Raw genomic sequence first — 23,133 nt, 5'->3', positions numbered from 1 at the left:
GGTAGATAAGGGATGTGGAGACACACAGTGCCCTTTCACTAATCCAGACAATATGTCTGTACATTTCAGAGGTCAACGGTACCACTTCCCCAGGGGAAATGGAAGTATACCATTTAAAGCCCATGAAAACCTTCCAAACCTACATTTGAATGTGTTAAAATGAGGACACAGGCTATAAACAACTAACAATTAAATGGCTTTTAATTAGAGCAGGGCGATGTGACCAAAAATATTCATCACGATATACATTTGAAAATTGGCGATAACGATATAACTGACGATATAATTCACACTAGACAAGACACTTTACAACTCCACAACTTTATTAGTGCGAAACAAACCAAAACAAAAAAAAAAAAAAAAAAACATCAATGTATTTTCACTTAAACAAGCAGCTGGTTTTTTTTTTTTTATGTGTGTTACGACCCGGCTCAAAAGCCGCAACATAAAAAAAAGAAGATGAATAACAGAGTGTGGGTGAGAAGAGGTTTCATCCTAAAATGGAAAACCAGGTTGGCTAAAATGGCTGGTGCCACCAAGGCAAAGACTAGTGCACTGCCAGAAAGCTTGCCTCAGGTATGCTTTTATCCACACCTGACTAGGTGTGGCCAATTAGCACCAGCTGAAAACACTGAGACGATTAAAAGCTGCAGAGGGACGTAACACCTCCTCCCTTAAAAGGGTTCCTCTAGGACCCTTAAATTTATTAAAAGCCCCTCTGAAGCCTTCAGTTCCTTGACCCACAAACCTGGAATAAAAGTTAAAGCTAACAGAAGCACAGTGTTCACGTTATAGTTGGCATCTCTAAGCATGGATGGGCATGAGGATTTGAAGTTGCCACACTGAACAGACAAAAAGTAACATGTGACCAACACAAAGGAGCACAACAGTCAAACCCAAAATGATTACCTGATCTGCTACAACACAAAACCAAAAGTAGCAACAAATAATCACAACTAAGTGATCTGTTGTCTCCACCACACAAACAGTCACATACAAGTGGCCCTATACCACAACAAGTTACTTTAATCCAAAAAGTTCAGTAAATCAAGCATACTAGTGACCAACCACAAAATGGAGAGCTATGGCCACACAATGATCACATCAAGGGTGGCTCAGCACCCCACAGTGTTATTGCCATCACCTGGCCAACAACACTCACAAGTGATCCAACAAAATAGCCATATTCCCCACAACACTAAAGGTCACAGCACAAAACACTCACCTCACAAGGATCTCATTAGCATCCATCCACACTGACATATGCACACACAGGGTGTGCACACAATGCCAACTTAAAAACAGCCTACCTGCCTCAGCTACAGACCATAATCATGAATGGTCTCAAACCTCCTACCAAGTTTGGTGCCACTGATTTACTATGTGCAACTCCCAGCCTAAAACACTAAAAACAACAAAACCCTTACTTTTCCTACCCTAGTCTTCAGTGGTGTACCAGGCTCGAGGCAACTTTAAACGCGAACTCGAGAGCAGGCAGCAGACCAGAGATATAGTCTCCTACCAAACTCTGAAGCATACCCCCACCCAGGATAGCCACCAAACACAATAAACTAAAACAATAAAGCAAAACAACAAACAAGTGCTTCGATGGAAGGGCAGCACAGCCACCCAGCTGAAACACACCAACTAAAGGGAGTTTGCACAATTACAGTGACCACCATCACTCACCCACTTAAAAGCAAAACAAACTGACATTCAGTCTCCACTAAAATGTCCAAATATCCCGGACGAGCCCCCACTTATGTTACGACCCGGCTCAAAAGCCGCAACATAAAAAAAAGGAGATGAATAACAGAGTGTGGGTGAGAAGAGGTTTCATCCTAAAATGGAAAACCAGGTTGGCTAAAATGGCTGGTGCCACCAAGGCAAAGACTAGTGCACTGCCAGAAAGCTTGCCTCAGGTATGCTTTTATCCACACCTGACTAGGTGTGGCCAATTAGCACCAGCTGAAAACACTGAGACGATTAAAAGCTGCAGAGGGACGTAACATGTGCATTAAAGTTATATAAAAATTTAACAGTGCAAATGCAAATTCGTTGCTGGCAGTTTAACCAAAAGGCATTTCCAGTGGAAATTGGCCGACATATCCTCAGCATAACCACGTATAATATCCACAAAACTTAAGAGGTTATACACACACACACACACACACACAACACGGTAATATTATGTTGAGGCACAGTACGAATCACTCCGCGAGGCTCCTGCCTACGATAGCCGTAATGCTTATTCCGCCATGTGCGTATAAAAACAAAGGCACTGCGCATGCGCGTTTTACCCGTATTCTATTGCAGTATTTCATTTTCTTATTGTTGCCCAACATCATACCGGTATTACCGTGAACGGTATGATATGGCCCAGCCATACTTTTAATTACTTTTCCTTACAATGCAATTTTTGTCCAATCATCTCAGGTTAAGTCAGGATTCCATCTTCTCAGATTATAAAATGATTTCATATGGTGATACTTTCATTTGCTACAACAGAGGAAATTTTTAAAATATTTTCAATTATAATATAATAATGTGTACAAATTACATCTTACAACTGAAAAAAAAAATGTATTGCTCTTCATTGCCACCCATGCAATTTCCATGAATTCACATTTGGTTATAATTATACTGTGAATTAAAAAAAAAGAAAAGGTAACAAAATATTATGAGTGTCTTTGATCACAAAGGGAGGCATTTAGACAGGCGGCACTTTTGTAACATCTCCACCTGTCAGAATAAAAGTGTCAAGCTAAAGGTTGGTATTAGTTCTGGTCATAAGGTGAAAGATCATAAACAGACACATGCGGGGGGCGCCGGGTGATTCTGACTTTTTTTCTCAAGGGACCCTGCACAAGAAGTCATCAACAGTTGTTAAATGCCCTGCATTTGTTCGGAAAAGGGGTGAGGGGTGGGATCGGACTCCAAATCCTTTGAGTGTCCCGTGAGCCTAACGGTCAGAATAGATCGCAAGTTAATCAGTTTAATTCCGGTCGAGTACTTCTGTTGCAAAGGACCAGAGTAAAATCTCAAAAATATTAATAAAGAGAACCTTGACATGATACAAGCCTGGCAACTGCACCACAAACTAAATGTAATTGCTTGATCTGTCAATCAATGAATAAATGTTAATACATTGACCAAACTGCCTGCAGACCCTGACAACGTAAAGATGAATGGAAAAAAATATATATTTATAAAAAGGGATGACAAGAAAAAGGGCATGAGCTGCATTAGAGTTCACAAATGTTTGTGATTTGCAATCACCAGTTCACTGCACAACTACCAGCATGCCTCTAGCCTACTGCATTCTCAGATAGAGCAGAGCTGGGTTGCGCTGTCCGAGTAACCCCAGTAGATGACTGTGTGATTGCGCACAGCTAACACTACAGCCAAATGCAGCCATTTTGTGGTCCATTTGCTCAATTAATTATCCAGCAGCAATCCAAGGACAGTACAGTCAACAAATGCTGCATCAGCACGACCCTGCTGTTGAACATGCAGGGAACACTCTTTTGAAGAGCCTTTTTCTGTATCATGTTCATTGTTTCAAGTTCAGTTTAGTGCATATTTGCCTTAAGTTGTGATGATTAAACTAATGTGCAAGTTTACTGCTGTGCTGGTATTTAATTTAGATAGCATTAAGCCCATCGAGCTTCAGAGTTACCAAATATTAGCATAGTAAACTGTGTGGCGCAAAAGAAAATGTTCAACACTGTTGACTTTGAAAAGAAGCCCGGTGAAAGCTCAGGTCTCGCTAAAACTCATGCAGGGCCGGGTGAGAAAAGGCTTCTGTTATGCAAGCACTTTAAATATTTTTAAGCAGAATCCCAGTTTTCTGCCAAAAAAGGCATTCTCACAAACAAATAAACAAACTGAAAAAAAAAAAAAAAAAAAAAAAAAAGGTTCAATGACCCAACAGGCAATGACTCACTAGAAAGCACAAAGTGGAATATAATCCGTTGGGGCTGGATTAAACACAACACAGCCAGAATAAGGAGGAGGTCAAATGCAATTCACAAGCTGAGTCATATTTAACAGCTTATGCCAGGGTGTCAGGTTTGACTATTAACTAGGATATTTTAAACCTCATTGCATTAGCAACATAAAGCTAACAAAGAATTCCTGTCAAATATGCAGGGTACAAACAAAGACAAAAAAAAAAAAAAAAACATGGTGAAAGTCATAATCAGCATTTTTTTAGTTACTACCTGTAATGTAAATAGTTGGAAACATTATTTGCTAACTTAAACTGTGGTTAGTGAGGGCACAAACCCTAATCTTGGCTGAACTAAGCATGGAGACAGTTAGGGCTTTTTAAGGAGGGGCAAAACAGCACAGCAATTAAAAAAATGATAAAGAAATATAAATGGGTGTGGTTGTACCAAGAGCTGTATCATTTTAGTCCGATGAGCTTGTTTTCACAATTGCTGGAAATTAAATGGAGGACACTCACCCAGCTCTAAATGATGATAAAAGGGAATCATTTCTATAGGATTTCTATAGAGACAACTACTTCAATAATGCACTGGCTTGCATAGTCATTCAAGTATGCATCTATAGCAACAATGTAAGTGACTTCAGGGACAGAAAGTTGCACAAAAACATATCAGATTTGGAAGATTAACAATATAGAGGGGAAAAAATGAATACTTTTCTACTTTACCAAGTCTTGTCTGCCAAGTAATGAAATGTGTTTATGGCCCATAGCCAGAATTTTATTACTCTCGCCTCTGAACACATTTCACCTGCTGCCTGCCAATGTGGGTTGAGAATAAAGCTTCAAGCTGCTAAACTAAGCTGCTTGAGACCATGTTAACATCCCCTTTTTCAATTTGGAAAAAACAAACAAACAAAAACACAACAACAACAGAAACATAATAAAAGTGTGGCCAATGAAGGACTGTATTTACAAAAAAAAAGTTCAACATTATTCCACACCAAGGTACACCAAGCCATACTACCAGTTTGCAGAGTTTATGAACACTGGGATTAAATGTCTCTAACATCTAAGCAAACTTACATCTAAAATGACCAAAGTCTACAAGACTGCCATTGCTAGGAGTGACTCTGTTAAGACAAAGTAATTAAGGAACCTGCATATTTTAATGAAAATATTTAGTGCCAAGAGCTGTATAGATATTTTTTCCTACCTCTGTAATATACCCGGTTGCATCGTGGTAGCCTTTGTGATAATGATAATAAGAGGGAAGGCCTTCAACTTCCCCCACAGATTTGGCTCTATTATGACTCTTACAACTCCCTTATGCAGTCTCATTCACAGTATTGTTTAAAAGTTAAACCAAACATTTCCACTTCCCTTCCTCGCTTACTTGCTCACTGCAATACACTGCAATACAAGGAATAGAGCTCATGAGGGGAAGACGTCAGCACAAGTTGTCTATATGCAAGTTTATCTTACACTCTCCAAAAAATAAATATACATAAAAATAAAATAATGATGATGTGGTATGAATAAGCATTTATGGGTCTCCAAAACCTAATCTACACTTCCTCTATAAAACCATTACTCGATTTCTCAGCCTCCTACACTGAGCCTTCCTTGAGCCCAGTAAATGCACAGGATGCCAATTGTGTCACTCAGTTGAGAGGCCAGTAGACTACAGCTGACACTCCCCCTCCTCTCTGCTCCCTGAGGAGATGCCAACAATTTGCAGGCAGGAATTTAGAGTGAATGTAGTCACTACATAGAGAGGGGTGAGAAGGTAAAGGCAAAATGTTCATCTGGAGGCAGGAATTTACGGTGGAATGAGAAGGGAGGAAGAAATGTCAGGAAGGGAGGAGAAAGGTATATCTACAGTCACAAATCTGTGGAATGCAGATATTAGAGGGGGAGAAATGGAGAGAAATACAGCAAAGGAGGGAGGGAAGGGGGGTAAAATAACTAGGGAATGACAGTGATGGTATTCCAGAAACAGTGGAAACACTGAGGGAGGAGTAGCAGGGATGGCAGTGAGAGATAAGAAAAAGTAGGGCAGGACTTTGTCTGGAAATCTATTGAGTGCATGCCATAAATAAAAAATGAAAAGTTCATTTCATCAAGTTCAATTGTTTCCACATTTATCTTTTCATTATGAACCATCAATAAATCTGGCATGTGTTTGATTACCATCGAATTTAATGATAACTGGCATAAAGCTTAAAAATGGTCAAATGTATTAAAAAAAGATCTCTATTTATATACTTTTATCCATAGTTACATTGAAAGTTGATTGAGCAATCCTCCTTATAATAAAATTCCCCAAATAATACCAGAACAACTACTGAAAGAGTTTGGGTTTTTCCATATCACCTAATAAAATACAAAGATTATTCTAAATTAGTATTTTGGATGCAGGGAAGCTGGCAAATAAGAACTAAATTGAGAGTTTTTTAATCTTGTGAAATCACTGATGAAAGATGTGGAGTCAGTAAAGAATCTAGGTCCAGATAATAAGAATTAAGGAATTAAGGAAAAGGAAATGAGCTGTGAGTCAAGCAAGACCATCTAAAGCCTGAGTCACAAAGTAAATGGAATAATCATACAGGAAGAATAACGCTTGAATCGGATACATTGAAGTATAATATACCAGAGGAAAGTTATTCACATGTGACTTATTAGGTACACTTGTGACTGGGAAATAGCTTACTTCGGTCTGATACTTCGCCTAGTGGAAAGCTGGTCCAGGATCTTTATGAGGACAGACCACAATGGATGTGATCCAAGTAAATAGTGGTTCAAGAATGTAAGGTCATTTTTGTCAATATCTAAGATTAGAAGGCTACTGTGATTCAGATGTCAAACTATGTAAGGTTTGGGCTGGAAGAGTGATTTGTTTCATGTATAAGACACTAAGGAAGAGACAAAGGAAGACGGCCATTAGACATAGAAAAACATTGCTGCTTATTGTGCTTTCAGTTCACCCAAAAAGGCAATTTGCTCCTGAAGCTGCTTACCTGTGTGTAGATAGTCAAAAAGTTCAAATGACTGTTTTGTCATGGCTATAGTTTTAAACTACTTTTATATAATAATTTTCAGTACAAATGTATAATTCTATATGTATAATGTGTTTATTTACTATTCAGTACATGTAAAATTGTGTGCAGAACATGCTTGTCCATGTCTTAACAGCTTTATCTTAAAAGGCAACTATGGCTTCAATCTAAGTGCCAACTGGTTATTTGAAGGGATGAAAACTATAACTAGTATGCAGTGTAGGTCTATGCACAAAGTAACACGAAAACAATAGTTACGTGGATTTATTCCCATATGGATGGATTAATTTATTAACAGTCTCTGCGTGGACTATTAGCATCTATAAACAACACAAAGAGAGATGACAGGTGGAAAATGATGATGTTCATGACTGTGATGTGGAAAAAAAGCATTCTGAGGATGGGATGGGGAGGTGGAGATCTAGGAGAGTACCAACAGAGAAAAGAGCGATAAAAGAGGAGATGAGATGGAGCAGTGAAGGGAAAAGGACAAGCTAGTCACTACATGAGAGCCTACATTTTCATCACAATACAAAAAGCTAGATAGTCATATATTATTTAAGAACAAGGGCCAAAATACCACACGAGTTTGACTTCTTATAGATTTAATAGACCAACACCTAAAGTAAGGTTTAAGCTGTTTCTTTTAATGTGGCACTCCTTCCCTACGTATTCCCCAAAATATAAAACCGCTCTTCAAATAGTATATTTCAAAAGTGTCTGTGTGTGCTTGAAAGACAAAAAAAAAAAAAAAAAAAAAAAAAAAAAAAGCACAAAAGTAACTGATCTACTGAGACCATTTGATACCCCTACTTGGACCTAGACCACTAAAGCACAGTGTGAGAGCAGGCCAGCCAGGTAGGGGGCACAATCAGTGGAAAATAGGTGTGTTCACACTTACAGGTACAAGGCAGCCGTATCTAGTGTGAACACACCCTATGTCTTTATTCATCTTGCAGCTCTATTCTAGTTGACAGGACATTGAGAAAGGATTGTAATAGCTGACAGAAGTGTGAGACTAAATGGTGAGAGATAGGCAACTAGTGTGAAGACAGAGGTAGGCGAGAAAGAGCAGTGACAGAAGTGTTGCAGTAAAAGTTATTTCCTGTCACTCTTCTCGTAGAGAAGCATTACATGAATGTGTGTGATATTTACCAACTAATTCTTGGTATCATTACTTTTCCGGTTCCATTTTGAAATGTTGGCCTGGACATCTGCTGGCTACACTTGACGCTTGGAAAAAGCTGTCTACTGCGCAGATGGTTAAGTCAGCATAGAAGCCAATTAGCTTCCATACTGATTACTGTAAAGATGCCATCGTTTTCAAAAAGGCTCTGGGTTCGCTGTCCACATTGCCACGCGAAAACAGCGTTTTCAAATGTATCCACCTTTTACCGAAAACGCCGTCTCAGTGTGGATGGAAGGCCAAAACAAAGAGAAAAAGATGCGTTTTCAAACGAAAACGTATTAGTGTGGCATGGCCACAAAGACAGACAACCATTTGCACTTTACTCTTTGACCTTTGCACCTAGAACTGTTATTTTAATTATGTTCAGAGTTTGAGCTACATGATCCTAATCTCCACCACTGCATAACTCACATCCTCCAAAACTGTATCTCAACCACAGTTACACTGAAAACACAGATAGAGAGCATGGAGTGAGTGTGGTGAGTGTGTGTGGTGGGGGGGTAACTTGAGTGGCAGTGGACGTGCTTGTGTGTTTATACAGTATACGCTGAGTGGTCTAGCAGACACTCAAGCAAACAGAAATGGGCAGTCTGACAGCTGAAACAGTAGCAGGAGAACATTGGAGGGGAAGAAAGTGTGGTCCCTGAAGTCTTGCCTTCCTTCCTGACAATAATAACATTTGTGGATGTTGCACATTGCCCTCGTTTTTACTTTCATGAGAAGAGAAAAAAAAAAAAAAAAAAAAAATAATATATATATACATATATATATATATATATATATATATATATATATATATATATATATATATATATATATATATATATATATAATTTGACATAATGTTCTCCGTTGGCCTTATATTTACACCATCAACTGAATCTAATTTCACTTTCTCTGTGTTAAAGGGATTAAAAATAGAGAACATTACATTCTAGGGGTCCCTGGAATCCCCTCAGAGTCCCCCCAACACCCCCTCAGAGTCCCCAAACACACTTTGACAAGCATTAAGTACTGTGCTGTGTTGAGGAACTGGCACAGGAAGTGTGCGTTTACACGTGCGTTTTTGTGTGTGTAGGTGCATGCGTGCACAACACATGCATAAAACAGATAAAGGAAAAAAAAAAAAAAAAAAAAAAAGTACACCAAACTGGAGCCACACCGGCAGAGCCGTCTGACAGCTGTCTGGACTAGATCCGGGGGTGAGTGAAGGAGAGGAAGGAAGAGAGAGAAATGACAGAGAGATGAGGGACATCCTGTTCAAAAACGAAGTAATAAGACAAAAAGAAATAAAAAAAAAAAAATTCAGTATAGAAACTTGCAATGAGTGTTGCAATGGGGAGTTCAAAGCTGCAAGCTGTATCTTTTAAGCAGAAACGCAGTATGTTTGGTTTTACATTCCCATTTGAACTGACTTTAACATAAAAGTAAACTGAAAATATTTGGGTTTAGACTGTTGGGTCGAAAGGGAAAAAGGAAAGTTTTTGATGTTAGAGCCAAAGAAATAATCATTGAAAAATTAACAAACAATAAAAGGTATCTGCCAGTTGCAACCCTAGAGGATTTATATAGTTTAGGCAGTGACAGGAAGACAAAACCAGGAGTATTTTAATTGCAATGCAATCGCTGCTGAAAAATCATTTGTAAACTAAATACCTGCCTTTAGACATGCTCAAATTTAACTTTTGAAAAGCTATAATCGTCCCACCCAACACACAAACACTTTGTACACTGATGTTGGCTTGGGACTACATATACATTGTCATACACATTGTACATCATACTGGAGAATGGTTAATTTTGTATTAGTCTACACATATTTTAATAAAATATGCATGGAGTAATACCTTTAAGCATTTAGGATTTTTTCCTAAGGATTTAGTAAGGGCTGTCAGAAATGCTATTCTGCAGCCATATGAAAAGTAAAAGGTGATATTTCTCCTCCACATTCAGCAGGAAAATCCTCTTGAAGCACTTGGAAAGTTTAATGTGTTTTGCATATTGAAGCCCACCTCTTCTCCCGTCAGAGGTTGTTATGCAATACTGAGGTGTTCAGTCTTTCCATTTTCCTGCTCGCTCTATACTGAAGTACTAAAGTAATTTGAAAAGCAGATTAAACTAGACTGACTGAAACAACGGAACAAGTTTTACAAAGCTATTAAGAGAGGCAAATTCACAGACTATAGTGTAACGTAGTATAGGTGTCACTAATAAAGTGTAATAAATGTGTCAACAAGCATACGTGATAAAATGCAGGTCATGAGTGGGGAACAGTAACGCTGAGTTATGGGAATGGCAGCAACCTGTGGGATTTCATTACTTAGACTCCTTATATATGCCAAATGCTTCCTAAAACACAGTGCTGTGTTAAGATACAAACAGACCACCAGAAAATGTTAAAGCCAGGTTTAATTTGTCATTTTTAACAGTAATGACTCAAAACAAATCACCGTAGCCTGATCTGATATCAAGTATCATTAATCTTAAGTTAAAGAGAGCTGACATCTCTCCAGAGCAATGCTCCTTTACGTCTTCTTTGGTGTTCCTATTAGATTTATGTCCTAAATCTAAAAGGAAAATCCACAAGTCAACTAAAAACAACCTTATCAATGAAAGAGGATATAATTTTACATAGCAGAAACCTGAGGGTTAGTTATCCCAAAACATGAAATCCGAGCACCAACAAAAACTGTGATCACCTCAGTGCGAAGCAACTTTTTTCCTTCTCACTCACATTATGTAATTACATCCCCAAGAGTCAGTGTCTGTAATGCTGAAATTCAAAACAACCAAGTGTTATATTTTTTTAAGCTGACCAGGAAAAAGTAAAAGTGCGGCTTTTCATTTATCCTCACTTATAGGGCTGTGCGATATGACCAAAATCTCATATCCCGATATAAGACATCTATCGTCCTGATAGGATATAAATCACAAAAATTTTACCAACCTGGTGTTTGCGAGGAAAGACAATTAGAGGAAAGGAGTTTTACAGTACGCCTGACCTTAAAGATATAGGAGCTGAAATGACAGATGATTAACTTCAAAGCTCCAAAAATCCCCAGTACAAGCTAATTATGCATTACTTTATGCTGTGAATCTTAAAACTACTCAAAAAGAGTCAAAGAATAATGATATGGAGTTATGAGCATAACAGGTACACTTGAATAAAAACCATGTCACTAGAGTTCCACATGTCATATAACATTCAGTAGTAAAACAGCAGAGCTGAAAAAATGTTAGTCTTTCAGCTCAAGATAGCCTTATCTGATATCATTCAACAGAGAGAGGAAAAACAAAACAAAACAAAAAAAGAAAAAAAAAAAATCAGACTGCAGATACCATTCTTTGCCATGAAAAAAAACAAAAACAAATTATCTCACAAATGCAGACTAAATGAGGATTTAGGAATTTTACAATCCTCACCTTCTGGAGCTTAAAAGTAAATCTCTGGTGGAAAAAAAAAACCCTTTGATGAAATAAAACAACATGTTTTGTAATTTCCAGCAAAAGTTTTTGCTCATTTTAGCTTTGAGCTGAATAATTGGTTTATATTGAAAGGGAAACCAGTACATTAATATTTGATGTTTGGATTATCACAAATATTTCCGATCTGAAAAATGACGTCTTCTGATAACAGAAATGATAAATACAGCTGGAGCAGCTGGATCTTGGAGTAGATATAAACATTTCCATATGATGATGAGGGCCATGTAAACGGGTGTATAGAACCTGTGTAGTGTGTGGTCAATTGAAGTATATACTAGTAATGCAGACTAAACAGAGCTGGAGGAAGTTTGGGTACAGATCTCAGTGCTGCACTACAAAATCTAACCACAGCAAAGTGACCGAGGCGCTACAGGCAAGATCAAGCAGACATGCAGGCACACACAGTCACACATTTGCTTCATATTGGACATGCACACGGACAGCTGCAGACAACATGGACGCATAGTCTTCTTAATCTACTTTCTAGTTCACTTGGAATCTATGCTGCATAAATGCACAGTAGATTGGCATGGACAAGAAGACTTGTACTTCTTTGAAAAGTCTGGGCAATTTCTTCTAACAAAAAATAAATAAATACAACGCATTTAATTGTGCAATATTTTTTTTCTTGTCTACAATCTTAGAAAGAGGAACTGCACAGATGTGGGTGGCCATAGACCTTTTTGAATCCCCCCCCCCCCCGGCATGTATTTGTATTTTTTGGGCAAATACACAGATTTACAAACTTCACCAAAACATTTTGCTGAAGAATTGGTGCATTGGTGCCCATTTCTTAATTTGAGATTAAGAATGGTCATCAAATGAAATACAATTTCAAATTTATGCTGAAATTCTACGAAAGCATGACTTGCATTTTTGTGGTTGTTTGATGTTCTTGATCAAACACATCTGCATCAAGGTGCTATTCTTTAACACATGTGCTGTGAAAGCACCCTTCCTATGCATCAACAGTAAGTTCTAGGCAAATTTATGAATCACTGAAGGCAAAAATAAGGATTACACAGAATAAACTTTTTTCCTCTTTCCTGTCACCAGTGTTATGAAAAGTAGCTTTTAAGCAGTTGTTTGTATTTGTTTCTTTAGCCTTGACAATCCAGTTAAGACAAACAACCAAAACGGGCTAGAAAAATCCTGTCCAGCTGCTTTATCTCATTAGCGTAGGAGTACAACTATTGTCAAAGACGCTGAACACAGCATTTTATGTGAGGACACACACATTACTAAACTTTCTTATATCAGCCTTTAAATATTTCTAGTGGTGGTTCTTAACATAGGATTTTAATCTTTGGAAGTCATTCAAGACCACCATGCTAAGAAACGCCTTACTGAGATTCAGATCTTTAGAAATATCCCCAATTCTGGGAATTAAAACTCAGTGCTTCACAGAAAACATGGCTTGATGATGAACGGAAAAAAAATATTTACAAAAAATTAAATCAGACAGTATTTAGCAAGAGAAGGGGTTGTTGGAGAGGACAAAGAACAAGAGATGTTATAGGAGATAAAAGAAGTGGCATAAGATGATGTAGGAACAGACAATGACTCCTGTGCCTTTTCTTAACAGATTGAGTGCAAATGTTTAAGCCAGAACAAATGGTAAATGGGCCGGTTCTTATATAGTGCTTTTCTACTCTGCTTGAGCACTAAAATCACTTGATTCACCCATTCATTCATTCATTCATTCAACATTCATGCAAGCATTTTTTTTCTATGCCTAATGTATTCTATTTAGTATTCACAATCTGATGAACAAAGAGAGCAACCTAGGGTTCGGTCTCTTGCCCAAGGATCCCTTGGGCAATCCCTTGGTATGGGATTGAACCACCAACCTTTCGATTAGTAGGCAACCTGCTCTACCTCCTGAACCACAGCCACCAGAATTGAAATGAGCATCATTCTTTTGTTAATGTTTGCTAAGAAAACTCAAACACTGATCATTCAAAAAGGCAGTAGACTGGTAAAACAAGTTGCATGCAGAGCTCCAGATATAAAACTGCTTTTTCAAAGCAGTAGGGTGGAGATGTGGTGCTGCATTCATAACAGCTAAAGCTTACTTATCTGAATGCCTGGATTGTTAAGGTATGTGAGCAACCTATGTAGATAGCACACCACATGCCTTAATCATAAAGGTTATTAGCACAAATGTTAAGCAAATATTTTCAGCCTATTATTTCTTCTTGTTGAGTGGACGATTGCATAAATTTGTGAAAACATGTGTTATAATTTTAAGAACAGCCCAGTATTCTAGAGGAAGGAAATTTTAGGCAGTGCCTATTAATTATTTCATATCTGGGTCAGACTGCACAGTCTGCTGGTGCCAGGCTTACATAAAGCAGAAAGGAACATACCGAACACGTCACTATATGACTCGCATGGATTGTGTGCTGATGAATCATAATCACTTACTCTATTCCACATTTCAACTGTCAAAACTGTATTGTTTAAAGGGGAGAAAAAAAGAGGCACTGAAAAATTACACAATTTACAGTCCCAAAAATAAATTACACCACCAGGTACATACATCTCCCAAGCCCGCTGGTACTAGGCTCTAGCAATGTTTTGACTAAATTTGACAACCAGCTACATTCAATATAAAAGAAAAGATCAAGCCAAAATGAAAATTTTATTTAGGGTTTTGCCTGTCTCAAAATGGGTCTCTGGTGTGTAAATATAGACATACATGACACTGATCTGAATTAAAGCAGTCTATTACTTTGTTTGATAGAAATATACGGCTTTTACTGCCAATTACTAATACTTAATAAAAATGTCTACTATACTTAAGCAACAATAAACTTCTTTTGTGAGTGCAAAAACATTTTCTATGCAGGAAAAACCCTTTGATTAAGCTAACAAAAAAAATCATTACTTAAGAAAAGTAGTTAAAGTTAAAATTTGCCATTAAAAAGATTAATACACCTTTAATCATAATCTTAGTCCAACACACTAACATGAGCAAATCCAAAATTAAAATATAACTTAAAATTTGACAATGCCGGTCAGTTTTTCACTATCACTAACGTCCACTCTCTTTGTGACATTCATTCCCTAAATTTCAGGAAGCCAGCACACCTAATTTAGTTCAGCACTGCGTGCTAACAGTACATCCTGTGGAAGCTCAACTGTGCACAGAAGTGCATGCAAGTATAGAACCAAAAAAAGAAAAAAATGTGTTTAACACACAAACAAGCTGACACACAGATGTGTTTCCTGAGTGCTGATGATGAATACTGAGACAGTGGTCCCCGATAATTTCCCTGAAATACAGTCTGCCCTGTGGTAAAGCAGAGTCTGGAAATGAGGCTGGATCTTTATCTTAATCACCAGCTTCCTAGCTACCCACCTCCCCACCCCAACCTCAGCACACACACACGAACAAACAAGAAAGCATCAGCATTGCTTTCCCAAAATGTCAGAAAGAGAGGGACACAAACACAAGGCATGACTGTAGATGAAAAGTATACAGCCTAGTATCACACGCTCATACTGAATGGGAAAAATCCTGAGATGATTCTTCCAGTCCTTCCCTGCTTGCTGCATGCCAGTTGGAGGCTGATGGAGGAAATGGATCACATAGACAGACTCCCTTCCTCCTGGTTTAATGCAGCCAAGAGGCCATATTTGAGAGAAGGATTCATCCCCTTGTACATCTCGTGTCAGTCACCTATGAGGAACTCCATGTTCCACTGGATGAAGGAAAACCAAGTTCTGTTCTTATTAAGTTCAAATCACCCACCAACTCATTCTTCGCAGGAGACCAAGGTAAGTGAAGGTCAGCACAAGTGCCTGCAACCCTGCAGTGTTTGGAATACCAGTACTCAAAATCCAAGATTACTTTCTTTTCCATGCTCTGTGGGAACACTACAACATACTGCCTACCAGTAAACTAAAAGTAGGCTGATTTTCTAATTAACTGAAGCATCAAAGAGTAACTGTCACAGATAAATGTAAGAAGCAGCTCTGAAAATGTGAGAAATTTCATGGTGCCATTTAAATGCAGTGTGGGATGACATAACTGGGGATGAATCCTGTCACAATTCAAAATCCTGCAGCGTGTGGGAGTTCACCCTTTGTAATTTCTAAATCAGTGCTGCTGCAAGAGGGGATCCTAATGAGTGTGGATAACGAACAGAGCACACTTCAAATTCAGCCATCTCTGTGACTCATGACCAGAAACACACTTACTTTGGTGGAGGAGAATTTAAAAACAAAATCAGTTCAACGTTACATTACTGTGAGAAACACGGACAGAATAAGACATGGCTGCAGTTGAGCTTTGCAGCAATATCATCACCTACAATCTTTTTTTTTTTTTTTAAACATCTGTATAGAGTTACAAATAAAAGACCTGTGAGCCTCTGGCTGTTCCCTGTCATTATTATTTAGCAAGTTACCAAAATGATTAGTCCTGGCACGGTACTTTAAGAAGCAAACCACATTAAGAGAACAAAAAAAGCTTTGAAGCATTACCATTTACAGCATTTAATAAAGGTATTAAGAAGCCATAAGAAAGATTTTTGTGAAAATCCACAACTATGCAATTTTTTAAAAGCCCAGCTGTGCCAAAGGTAGGTTTAATTTTTTTAATTCAAATTTTAATGCTGCAAATCATTGGGTACTAGCTCATAAATAGATTTGGAAACTGAGGATGAAACCAATAAATCAAATAACTTTATAATTATTTACTTAACTTCTTTAGATACATCCTTGCTCAGCCAATTTCCCATTTTTGCTAACACTGAAAAACTAGGAAGCCAAGGAAGATGGCAGCACACTAGAAGAGCTCCCAGAAGTACCAACCCTTTTTTCACATAAACTGGAAATATATACCCTGACAGGTTGAGAGGTATAAGTACTTTTGATGCGTTAAAACTTAAGACCTTCATAAGTGGCCAGATATTTGCAGTCTCCCAGAGAAATGTTGAGTAACAGTAGGGCTAACTTTTTCAAAGATGCGAGAATGAGACGCGAGCTAAGAACAAGGACCAGCCCGACGTTTGAAAATATTTCAGTGACTCCGAGCCCTCTGGAGGGCTCAAGCTGAACTGATGGGGAAAAAAAAAAAACAATTCTGACTTTATGGAAGAAATACGAAAGACGAATGCGACATTGCAAAGAGCTTAAAGACTCAGCGAAAAATATTTAAATAAGACTGGGCAAAGATGTGTGAGAAGAAATTGGTGACGCTCTGGGCACATATGGAGGATTTGGAGAACCGGAGCAGGGGGAATAATGTGAGAATGGTGGGGCTGAAAGAAGGCAAATAAGAAAGGGTGAACATGGCTCAGTATGTGGAGAGGATCGCCTGGTGGCACCTAAACTAGATATGAACAAACCACCCCAAACCATCCCGATGCAGTTTCTGTGCTCATCAGCTTGATAAGGTACTACAGATGGCCAAAGAGAAACGGAGTTAGAATGGGAAGGCTGCAAACTATCCTTCTTTGTGGATCTGATGAAGGAGCTTGTGGAAAAGCGGAGAGCTTTCAACATTGTAAAGAAACACCTTCTGGTGTTCCCGGCAACACTCATCTTCACTTGGAAAGGAAATAGAAATAAAATCTGAGATAGCGCAGAGACTGAAACTTTTCTGGAAGAAGCCAATTAGAGAAGATGTATTATCATAGGAAGTGTATATTCCTCAAACACAAGGTAAAATTCATGCTGGTTCTATGCTTTGGGACTCAGGTGGTTGTTTTGCCTAAGCACAATTTTCAATGAGCCTCACGGACCAACTTTAAATAATAGATAAGTAGTAATTAATAAAGGACTATAAAGCGGCAACATGTTCCCTGTTGCATCCCTATAGTTTTACGTTGTTGGTTTTTATGTTTGTACAAGTATAGAACACAAAGCACCCACATTTTACAAATTATTTATTGGCATAGAAAAGGATGTCTGTAAAGGTGTAAGGATTATCTGACAGAAGGACCTTGGCTGTAGTATTAATGATGATGAATGGTTGCAATTGTGTTAAATAATGGCAAACATATTAAAGAGTCTAGAGGAAAATGTATTAATTGTAAGATGGTACACAGATTTTATTTTACTCCATAGGCTTCATGGAATGGGTCTACTTTCCAATAATTTATGTTGGAAATGTCGAGCAGAACCAGGAACCTTTATACATATGACCTGGGACTGTTAACACATTTTCCCATTTTGGAAAATAGTATTACAGCACATAGGAAAGTGGCTGGGCACGGTGATACCCATGTCACCAAGACTATTGCAGGATCAGACAATAATACCTAATATTTCAAAGCACCAAAGTACAGTGACGCAGGTGGGACTGGTCAAGGCTGTCAGAGTAATCCTCAGATTATAGAAAACCACTTCTGCTCTGGATATTAAAAACTGGTTGGAATTCATGCTGGAAACAGTATCATTTGAAAACATGCTGGCCAAGCTAAATAACAATACAGAAAACTTCAAGAAATCCTGGGACTGCAGATGCCATGAACTGCTATTCCGAGAAACACTGGTGACCGACTTCCTTTCCCTTATTTGTTGTGGCTGTTGTTGTTTTTTTTGTCGCTCTTTTTTTTGTTCCCTCTGAGGATGTATGTAAAAGAATTTCCTCTTTGAAATTTTTACACTATTATTTTGGTATGGTAAGCAATGACCTGGTAGCTTTATGTTTAAGTTATGTTATTCCTTGTCTGTTGTAAAAAAAAAAAAATAAAAAAAAATAAAAAATACTTAACTTAATAACCTAATAACAGCAAAAAAAAACAACATTGAAAAATAGAGAGACTATAGAACAGACAGAATAATGGTGGACCAGTTTGCAACGTTAATTCTAAATTCCTGCAGTCTCGATCACTTAAACCAAGGGTGGTCTCAACTAAACACTTGTGTACGGTGAGAGCTGCATGCTCAAGCCTTTTACGTCACTGGTCATCACTGTAAGAACAGAAATTCTGGTCATTCTATATGTGAACCTCAATCCCCCCCCCCCAGCACATACTTCCTTGTAATGATCACAGAATGTGTTTGTTATCAGGACAAAGTCTCTCCAAGGTTTCACATTCCTGGAATTCACGCAAGTCCATGTAAAACCATCCACAGATGATATATCCGAGCAGCTTCTATTATCTATTACCACTATTTAATGGCACAACTGCTTCAATACCCATGAACCACCGATGCTGTGTCCAGCTTATTGAAAATGTTTTGACTACTCAATCATTATTTCTGATATTAATCTTGTGCTCAGAAATTGTAACTGTAAATTCGCTCTTCGTCTTCCCCACATAACAAAATCCATACTTTTACTACAGGTTTGGTCCTTTTTTTTTTACCTATATGTCAGTGTGATAAATCATCTCCTTCAATAATGGCATTACAGTTCAACAAGGAAAATTTCCAGAGGGAAGAGAATTTAAAAAAAAATGTGTAGGTTCAACAGATAAGTCTGTCGTTACAAGATTATCTCTCAATTTAGTAGAACACTTTGTGGGTAGATGATTAACACTTTCCAACCAGCAGGGTGATCATACAAAATATGCCAATATTTTCTCCCCACATTTATAAGAGTGAAAAAGTAAAAGTTAAAAGTTATCTATTTTTCTAACCCTAGAGAGAGAAACAATTAAAATTTTTTGAAGAGGTTTTTTTCTTCTTCTCAGAAACAAGAATACAAAGCATTAGCTTGTTTCTCAAACTCCTCCTCAAAACTGCACATCCTTTCTGTCCACAACAGCTGACTATACGGTAATCTCTTCTTCAAAGAGAATGGATGATATCTTGAATAATGAAAAAAAAAATCCTATCAGCCCACTTTTAATAAATAATAGTTTGTATTATTTCTGATTTATTCATTCTCACATTTAAAATGAAACCTCACAATTGGCCTCTGTAATAAATGTAAAACTAGGTAACCTTGAGTTAAATCTATTTAGATCCTCAACAGTGCCAATAAATATAAATATAAGTCATAAATATATCTGAACCAAAAGTTAATAAAGGAGAGGTATGATCATGATCAACATGACTAAGTTCAAGTTTCCCCATAAATAAATTCACATAACTAGGATTGACAGGGCTACCCACTGAGACCCTTTGCTTCTATAGGGGGGGAAAAAACAAAAACTCAAATCTGAAAAGATTCTTAGTGAGAACTATTTCTACTAACTTTATCAGCAATGCTGTTGCTAAAGTTCCCTCTTCCCTTGCATTCAAATTATAATGTAGGGCCTTCCAATTCCTGTTTATGGGGAACATTCGCATATAAACTCATGACTTCCATTGGACATAAGATTAGTATCTTTGATCTCTCTCACAGATATTAATTTACACAAAAAAGGAGAGCCTACTGACAACAGGAGATCATGGAACAGGCCCCCACACAACTTATATAAATCTTGGGCAATGTATAAGAGAATGGGAAATCTAGGATGTTCTTCTAACAAATATCCAAATTGACCTTGTGATATTAAAGTGCCATTTACAGCTAGAGTGTTCTTTATTTACTTCTAAACTTTCAATGTAAGATCATAACTTTATGAACTGTAGAAGTCTGTATTATGCAACTGACTCATTACTTGAACTGCAGTATGATTCTTTGTTCTGCCTACCGCACCACCTTCACTAGCATACTGGATAACTACTGTTTCATCATTTGCAAGATTTTTTAAGAGCCTGTGGAATAAATTAGGATAGCACTTGCACCTCCTCTTTAACTAAATGACGGAAAGTTTGCAGAGAAGCATTAATATCTTGGGGAAGAAATATGTTTTTAGATTTTAACTTCTTACTCCTCTGCAGCTCGTTAATTTTATCTTCATCACTTGAGTAAACAGATTTTGAAGAGGGAGAGAATCTTTACATGAAAAGAAAGCTTTGAGTCTTAGTGCATGAAAATTCTTGACAAATTCAATCTTGGTCATAAACTATTAGTCTTTTTAGAAGGCTTAAAAGACAGACATTTGGATAACATGGTAAAAAAAAATGTGATTACCTACTTGTGGTGTTAAGTTTGTAAGGGCTAAACTTAGAATGTATATTCTCTTGCAATACTTTAATTTAAGAGCATGTGTAAATTCTGAAATTAACAAGCTCAAGTCCAGTGAACATTTATTCAAGCCTTCCCCACCAATAGGTAAATATGTACCTTATTTATCCCTCAATCCCCTCAGGATCCTTTTTGTTCCTCCAATACTGAGATAATGCAACTCCCTCTGCTTCATACATTCTAAGTGTTACAACAAAAACTCGCAAGTCCAAAATACCTTGGGAGGCAAGTCTGAGGAGAAAAAAAAAAAAGTTCCTCTCACTAACCACCACAGAGAAGAGGCAAGCAGGAAGAACAGCTGGGTAATTCTTTGAGTACCGATTTGTCTTTTCGGTACAACTATACCCTGTTCTGTATGAATGAGCTTGTTGTTCCCCGTAGCAAACTGCACTTAATGAGTGCAACCAATGACTCCACAGCCATAGACATGCTACAGTGCTGAACAGTGACACTAAATAAAGGTAAAAACATCTCATCACGGTCAAATAGTTTAAGTTCCCTTCTTGCCTTCAGCAGTCATGCCAGATAAAAATCAACAAATCATTTGACTGATTTTGATCAACCTAAGAATTGTGTCACGCATAAAGTAATAGGTCCCAGCTCTCAGAGATTTACAATACACCAATAAGAAACCAGAGCCAGCTATGACATACTGAAGAAATAATGCTACCTGACAGCTTTTCCAAGCTTTGGAAACAAAGGCAGCTAACTTATAAACACCGAAATTATTGAACAAGTGTTTCACTCAGTCATCATCAGCACATCAAAACACCTGGTGATTTTTAAGATTTTTCAATAAATAGAGATATTCTTACATCATTAGAAGAGCAGAACAAAGGAAAATGTAACTCATTCTCATCTTCTTCTAATTAATTCATACAGCTTGCTTTAATTCTGCCCGTTTGCAGTAACACAAGACTCAAGACTATACTTTTGTTGATAACTTTGGCTTTAACAACAACAACAACAACAAAAAAATATGCCAACCACATTTCTTCAAATGTATCAAGTAACTTAATTATGTTCACCTTTCATTATAAATTCATCAGAAATGGCATAGAGCACTACAGCCCACGTAGCCCACTGTGAAATAAGCTCCAAGGGAGAAACTACTTTATCTTTTGTTCTGCCAAGCTAAGCAAACTGAACAAACTGACATAGCTTTCACCAGATAACTGCGATGAAAGACGATGAGTTCCTGTATCTACCCATGACGAAATATATCCTACAGAGGTCATTTCCCTGTTAAACCACTCGCTCTTCAGGGTAAACAAAAATAAATACCTGTGTAAACTAAAAATAAAGCGGTGTATTACACCACCTTCACCTCTTCTGCTGCTTCACGCTTTTCCTCGAAATTCATCATTGCCATTAGGGACGTTAATTTGTAATATACTGTTGGCTTATTCTGCACTTGCCGTGAAGAAACACAGCAGCTATCTTTGGAAAATTAAGATAATATATGATTTTTAAAAAGGTAAGGCTGTAATGTAAGGCTTCTACTGCTAATAAAAGTATTTAAAATAACCACTTATCACAATGCTGAAGGGCTTTGAGGAAACGTGTCGATATCAAGCTTAAGTATTTAAACATAGCTAACCTTCGGGGGGGAATAATAACCACCCAATAAACACTGTTGTCAACGCTAATGTGTGCTAACGATAAAAGCTCATTCACTAGCTTCCAATATTCCTCAGTATGCTACCCCGGATTTCAATTAGAAATAAAGGAATTCAGTCAAGTCAGAACAATATTATTAATAATAATATGGTAAGATATGGTTTAGCGCTTTTATAGATTACAACACAGGACAGAGTTATGCTGTACAATCAGGAGACGCTAGTTAGCATGCTGGGCTAGGAGGCTAGCTCGCTAACGTTTCCGAGCGGCGCAGGAGGGGGTTTAAATTTTCTTACCAGTCAACCGCAGCTTTACTGGGCCATTTCTCCTCACTCCTTGGTTAGACATTCCCCTTCGTGTTCCAGCTTGACGAATATTCACAAAATTATCACCGTCTAGGTTTTTTTTCCTTCTTCTTTTTCAAAAAGACATCTCCCAAACAAATCCCTCTGCTAGCTTGGGGTTAGCTTGTAGTATCACCATAGCAAATCACGCTGACTGTGCACGCAACAAACAGGTAACATAATCACATCCCTGGAATAACACTCTCCGCGCGAACTCCTTTTCCGCAAAACAATTGCAAATAACTACATTTCCAAATGCAGATCATGCCGTGTGCCACGAGTACTGATACAAGTCAGCAGAGAGGCTCGTCCTCCATCCGGACAGGCGTCTGCTCTGCCTGGGCTGCCTGGACTCAAGTTGTTCGTGATGATGGTGAAGACAGTTCTACTGCAGGCAGGCAGGGACAGGGGAGGAAAACACGAGAGGACATCCGGTGCGAGCGTTCAAA

At 37.9% G+C, this 23,133-nt stretch overlaps 1 protein-coding gene across 2 annotated transcripts in view; it reads right to left on the bottom strand.

Moving 5' to 3' along the window:
* The window catches only part of LOC113023951 (E3 ubiquitin-protein ligase SMURF2-like), a 62,251-nt gene extending 39,212 nt beyond the window's left edge, over positions 1-23,039 (bottom strand). Inside the window, exon 1 of one of the 2 annotated variants that reach the window (XM_080302415.1) lies at positions 22,637-23,039. In XM_080302415.1, coding sequence (XP_080158541.1) covers positions 22,637-22,688 — 52 coding nt within the window. In that variant the 5' untranslated portion in view covers positions 22,689-23,039. The remainder of the gene's footprint in view (positions 1-22,636) is intronic. The other variant, XM_080302416.1, reaches the window with a different exon arrangement.
* Between the last annotated feature and the right edge of the window lie 94 nt (positions 23,040-23,133).

Source organism: Astatotilapia calliptera, chromosome 6, assembly GCF_964374335.1.
Source record: "Astatotilapia calliptera chromosome 6, fAstCal68.1, whole genome shotgun sequence".
NCBI classification, from domain to species: Eukaryota; Metazoa; Chordata; class Actinopteri; order Cichliformes; family Cichlidae; genus Astatotilapia; species Astatotilapia calliptera.
Note: the sequence above shows the minus strand (reverse complement) of the source record. Positions and strands in the feature narration are given on the sequence as shown.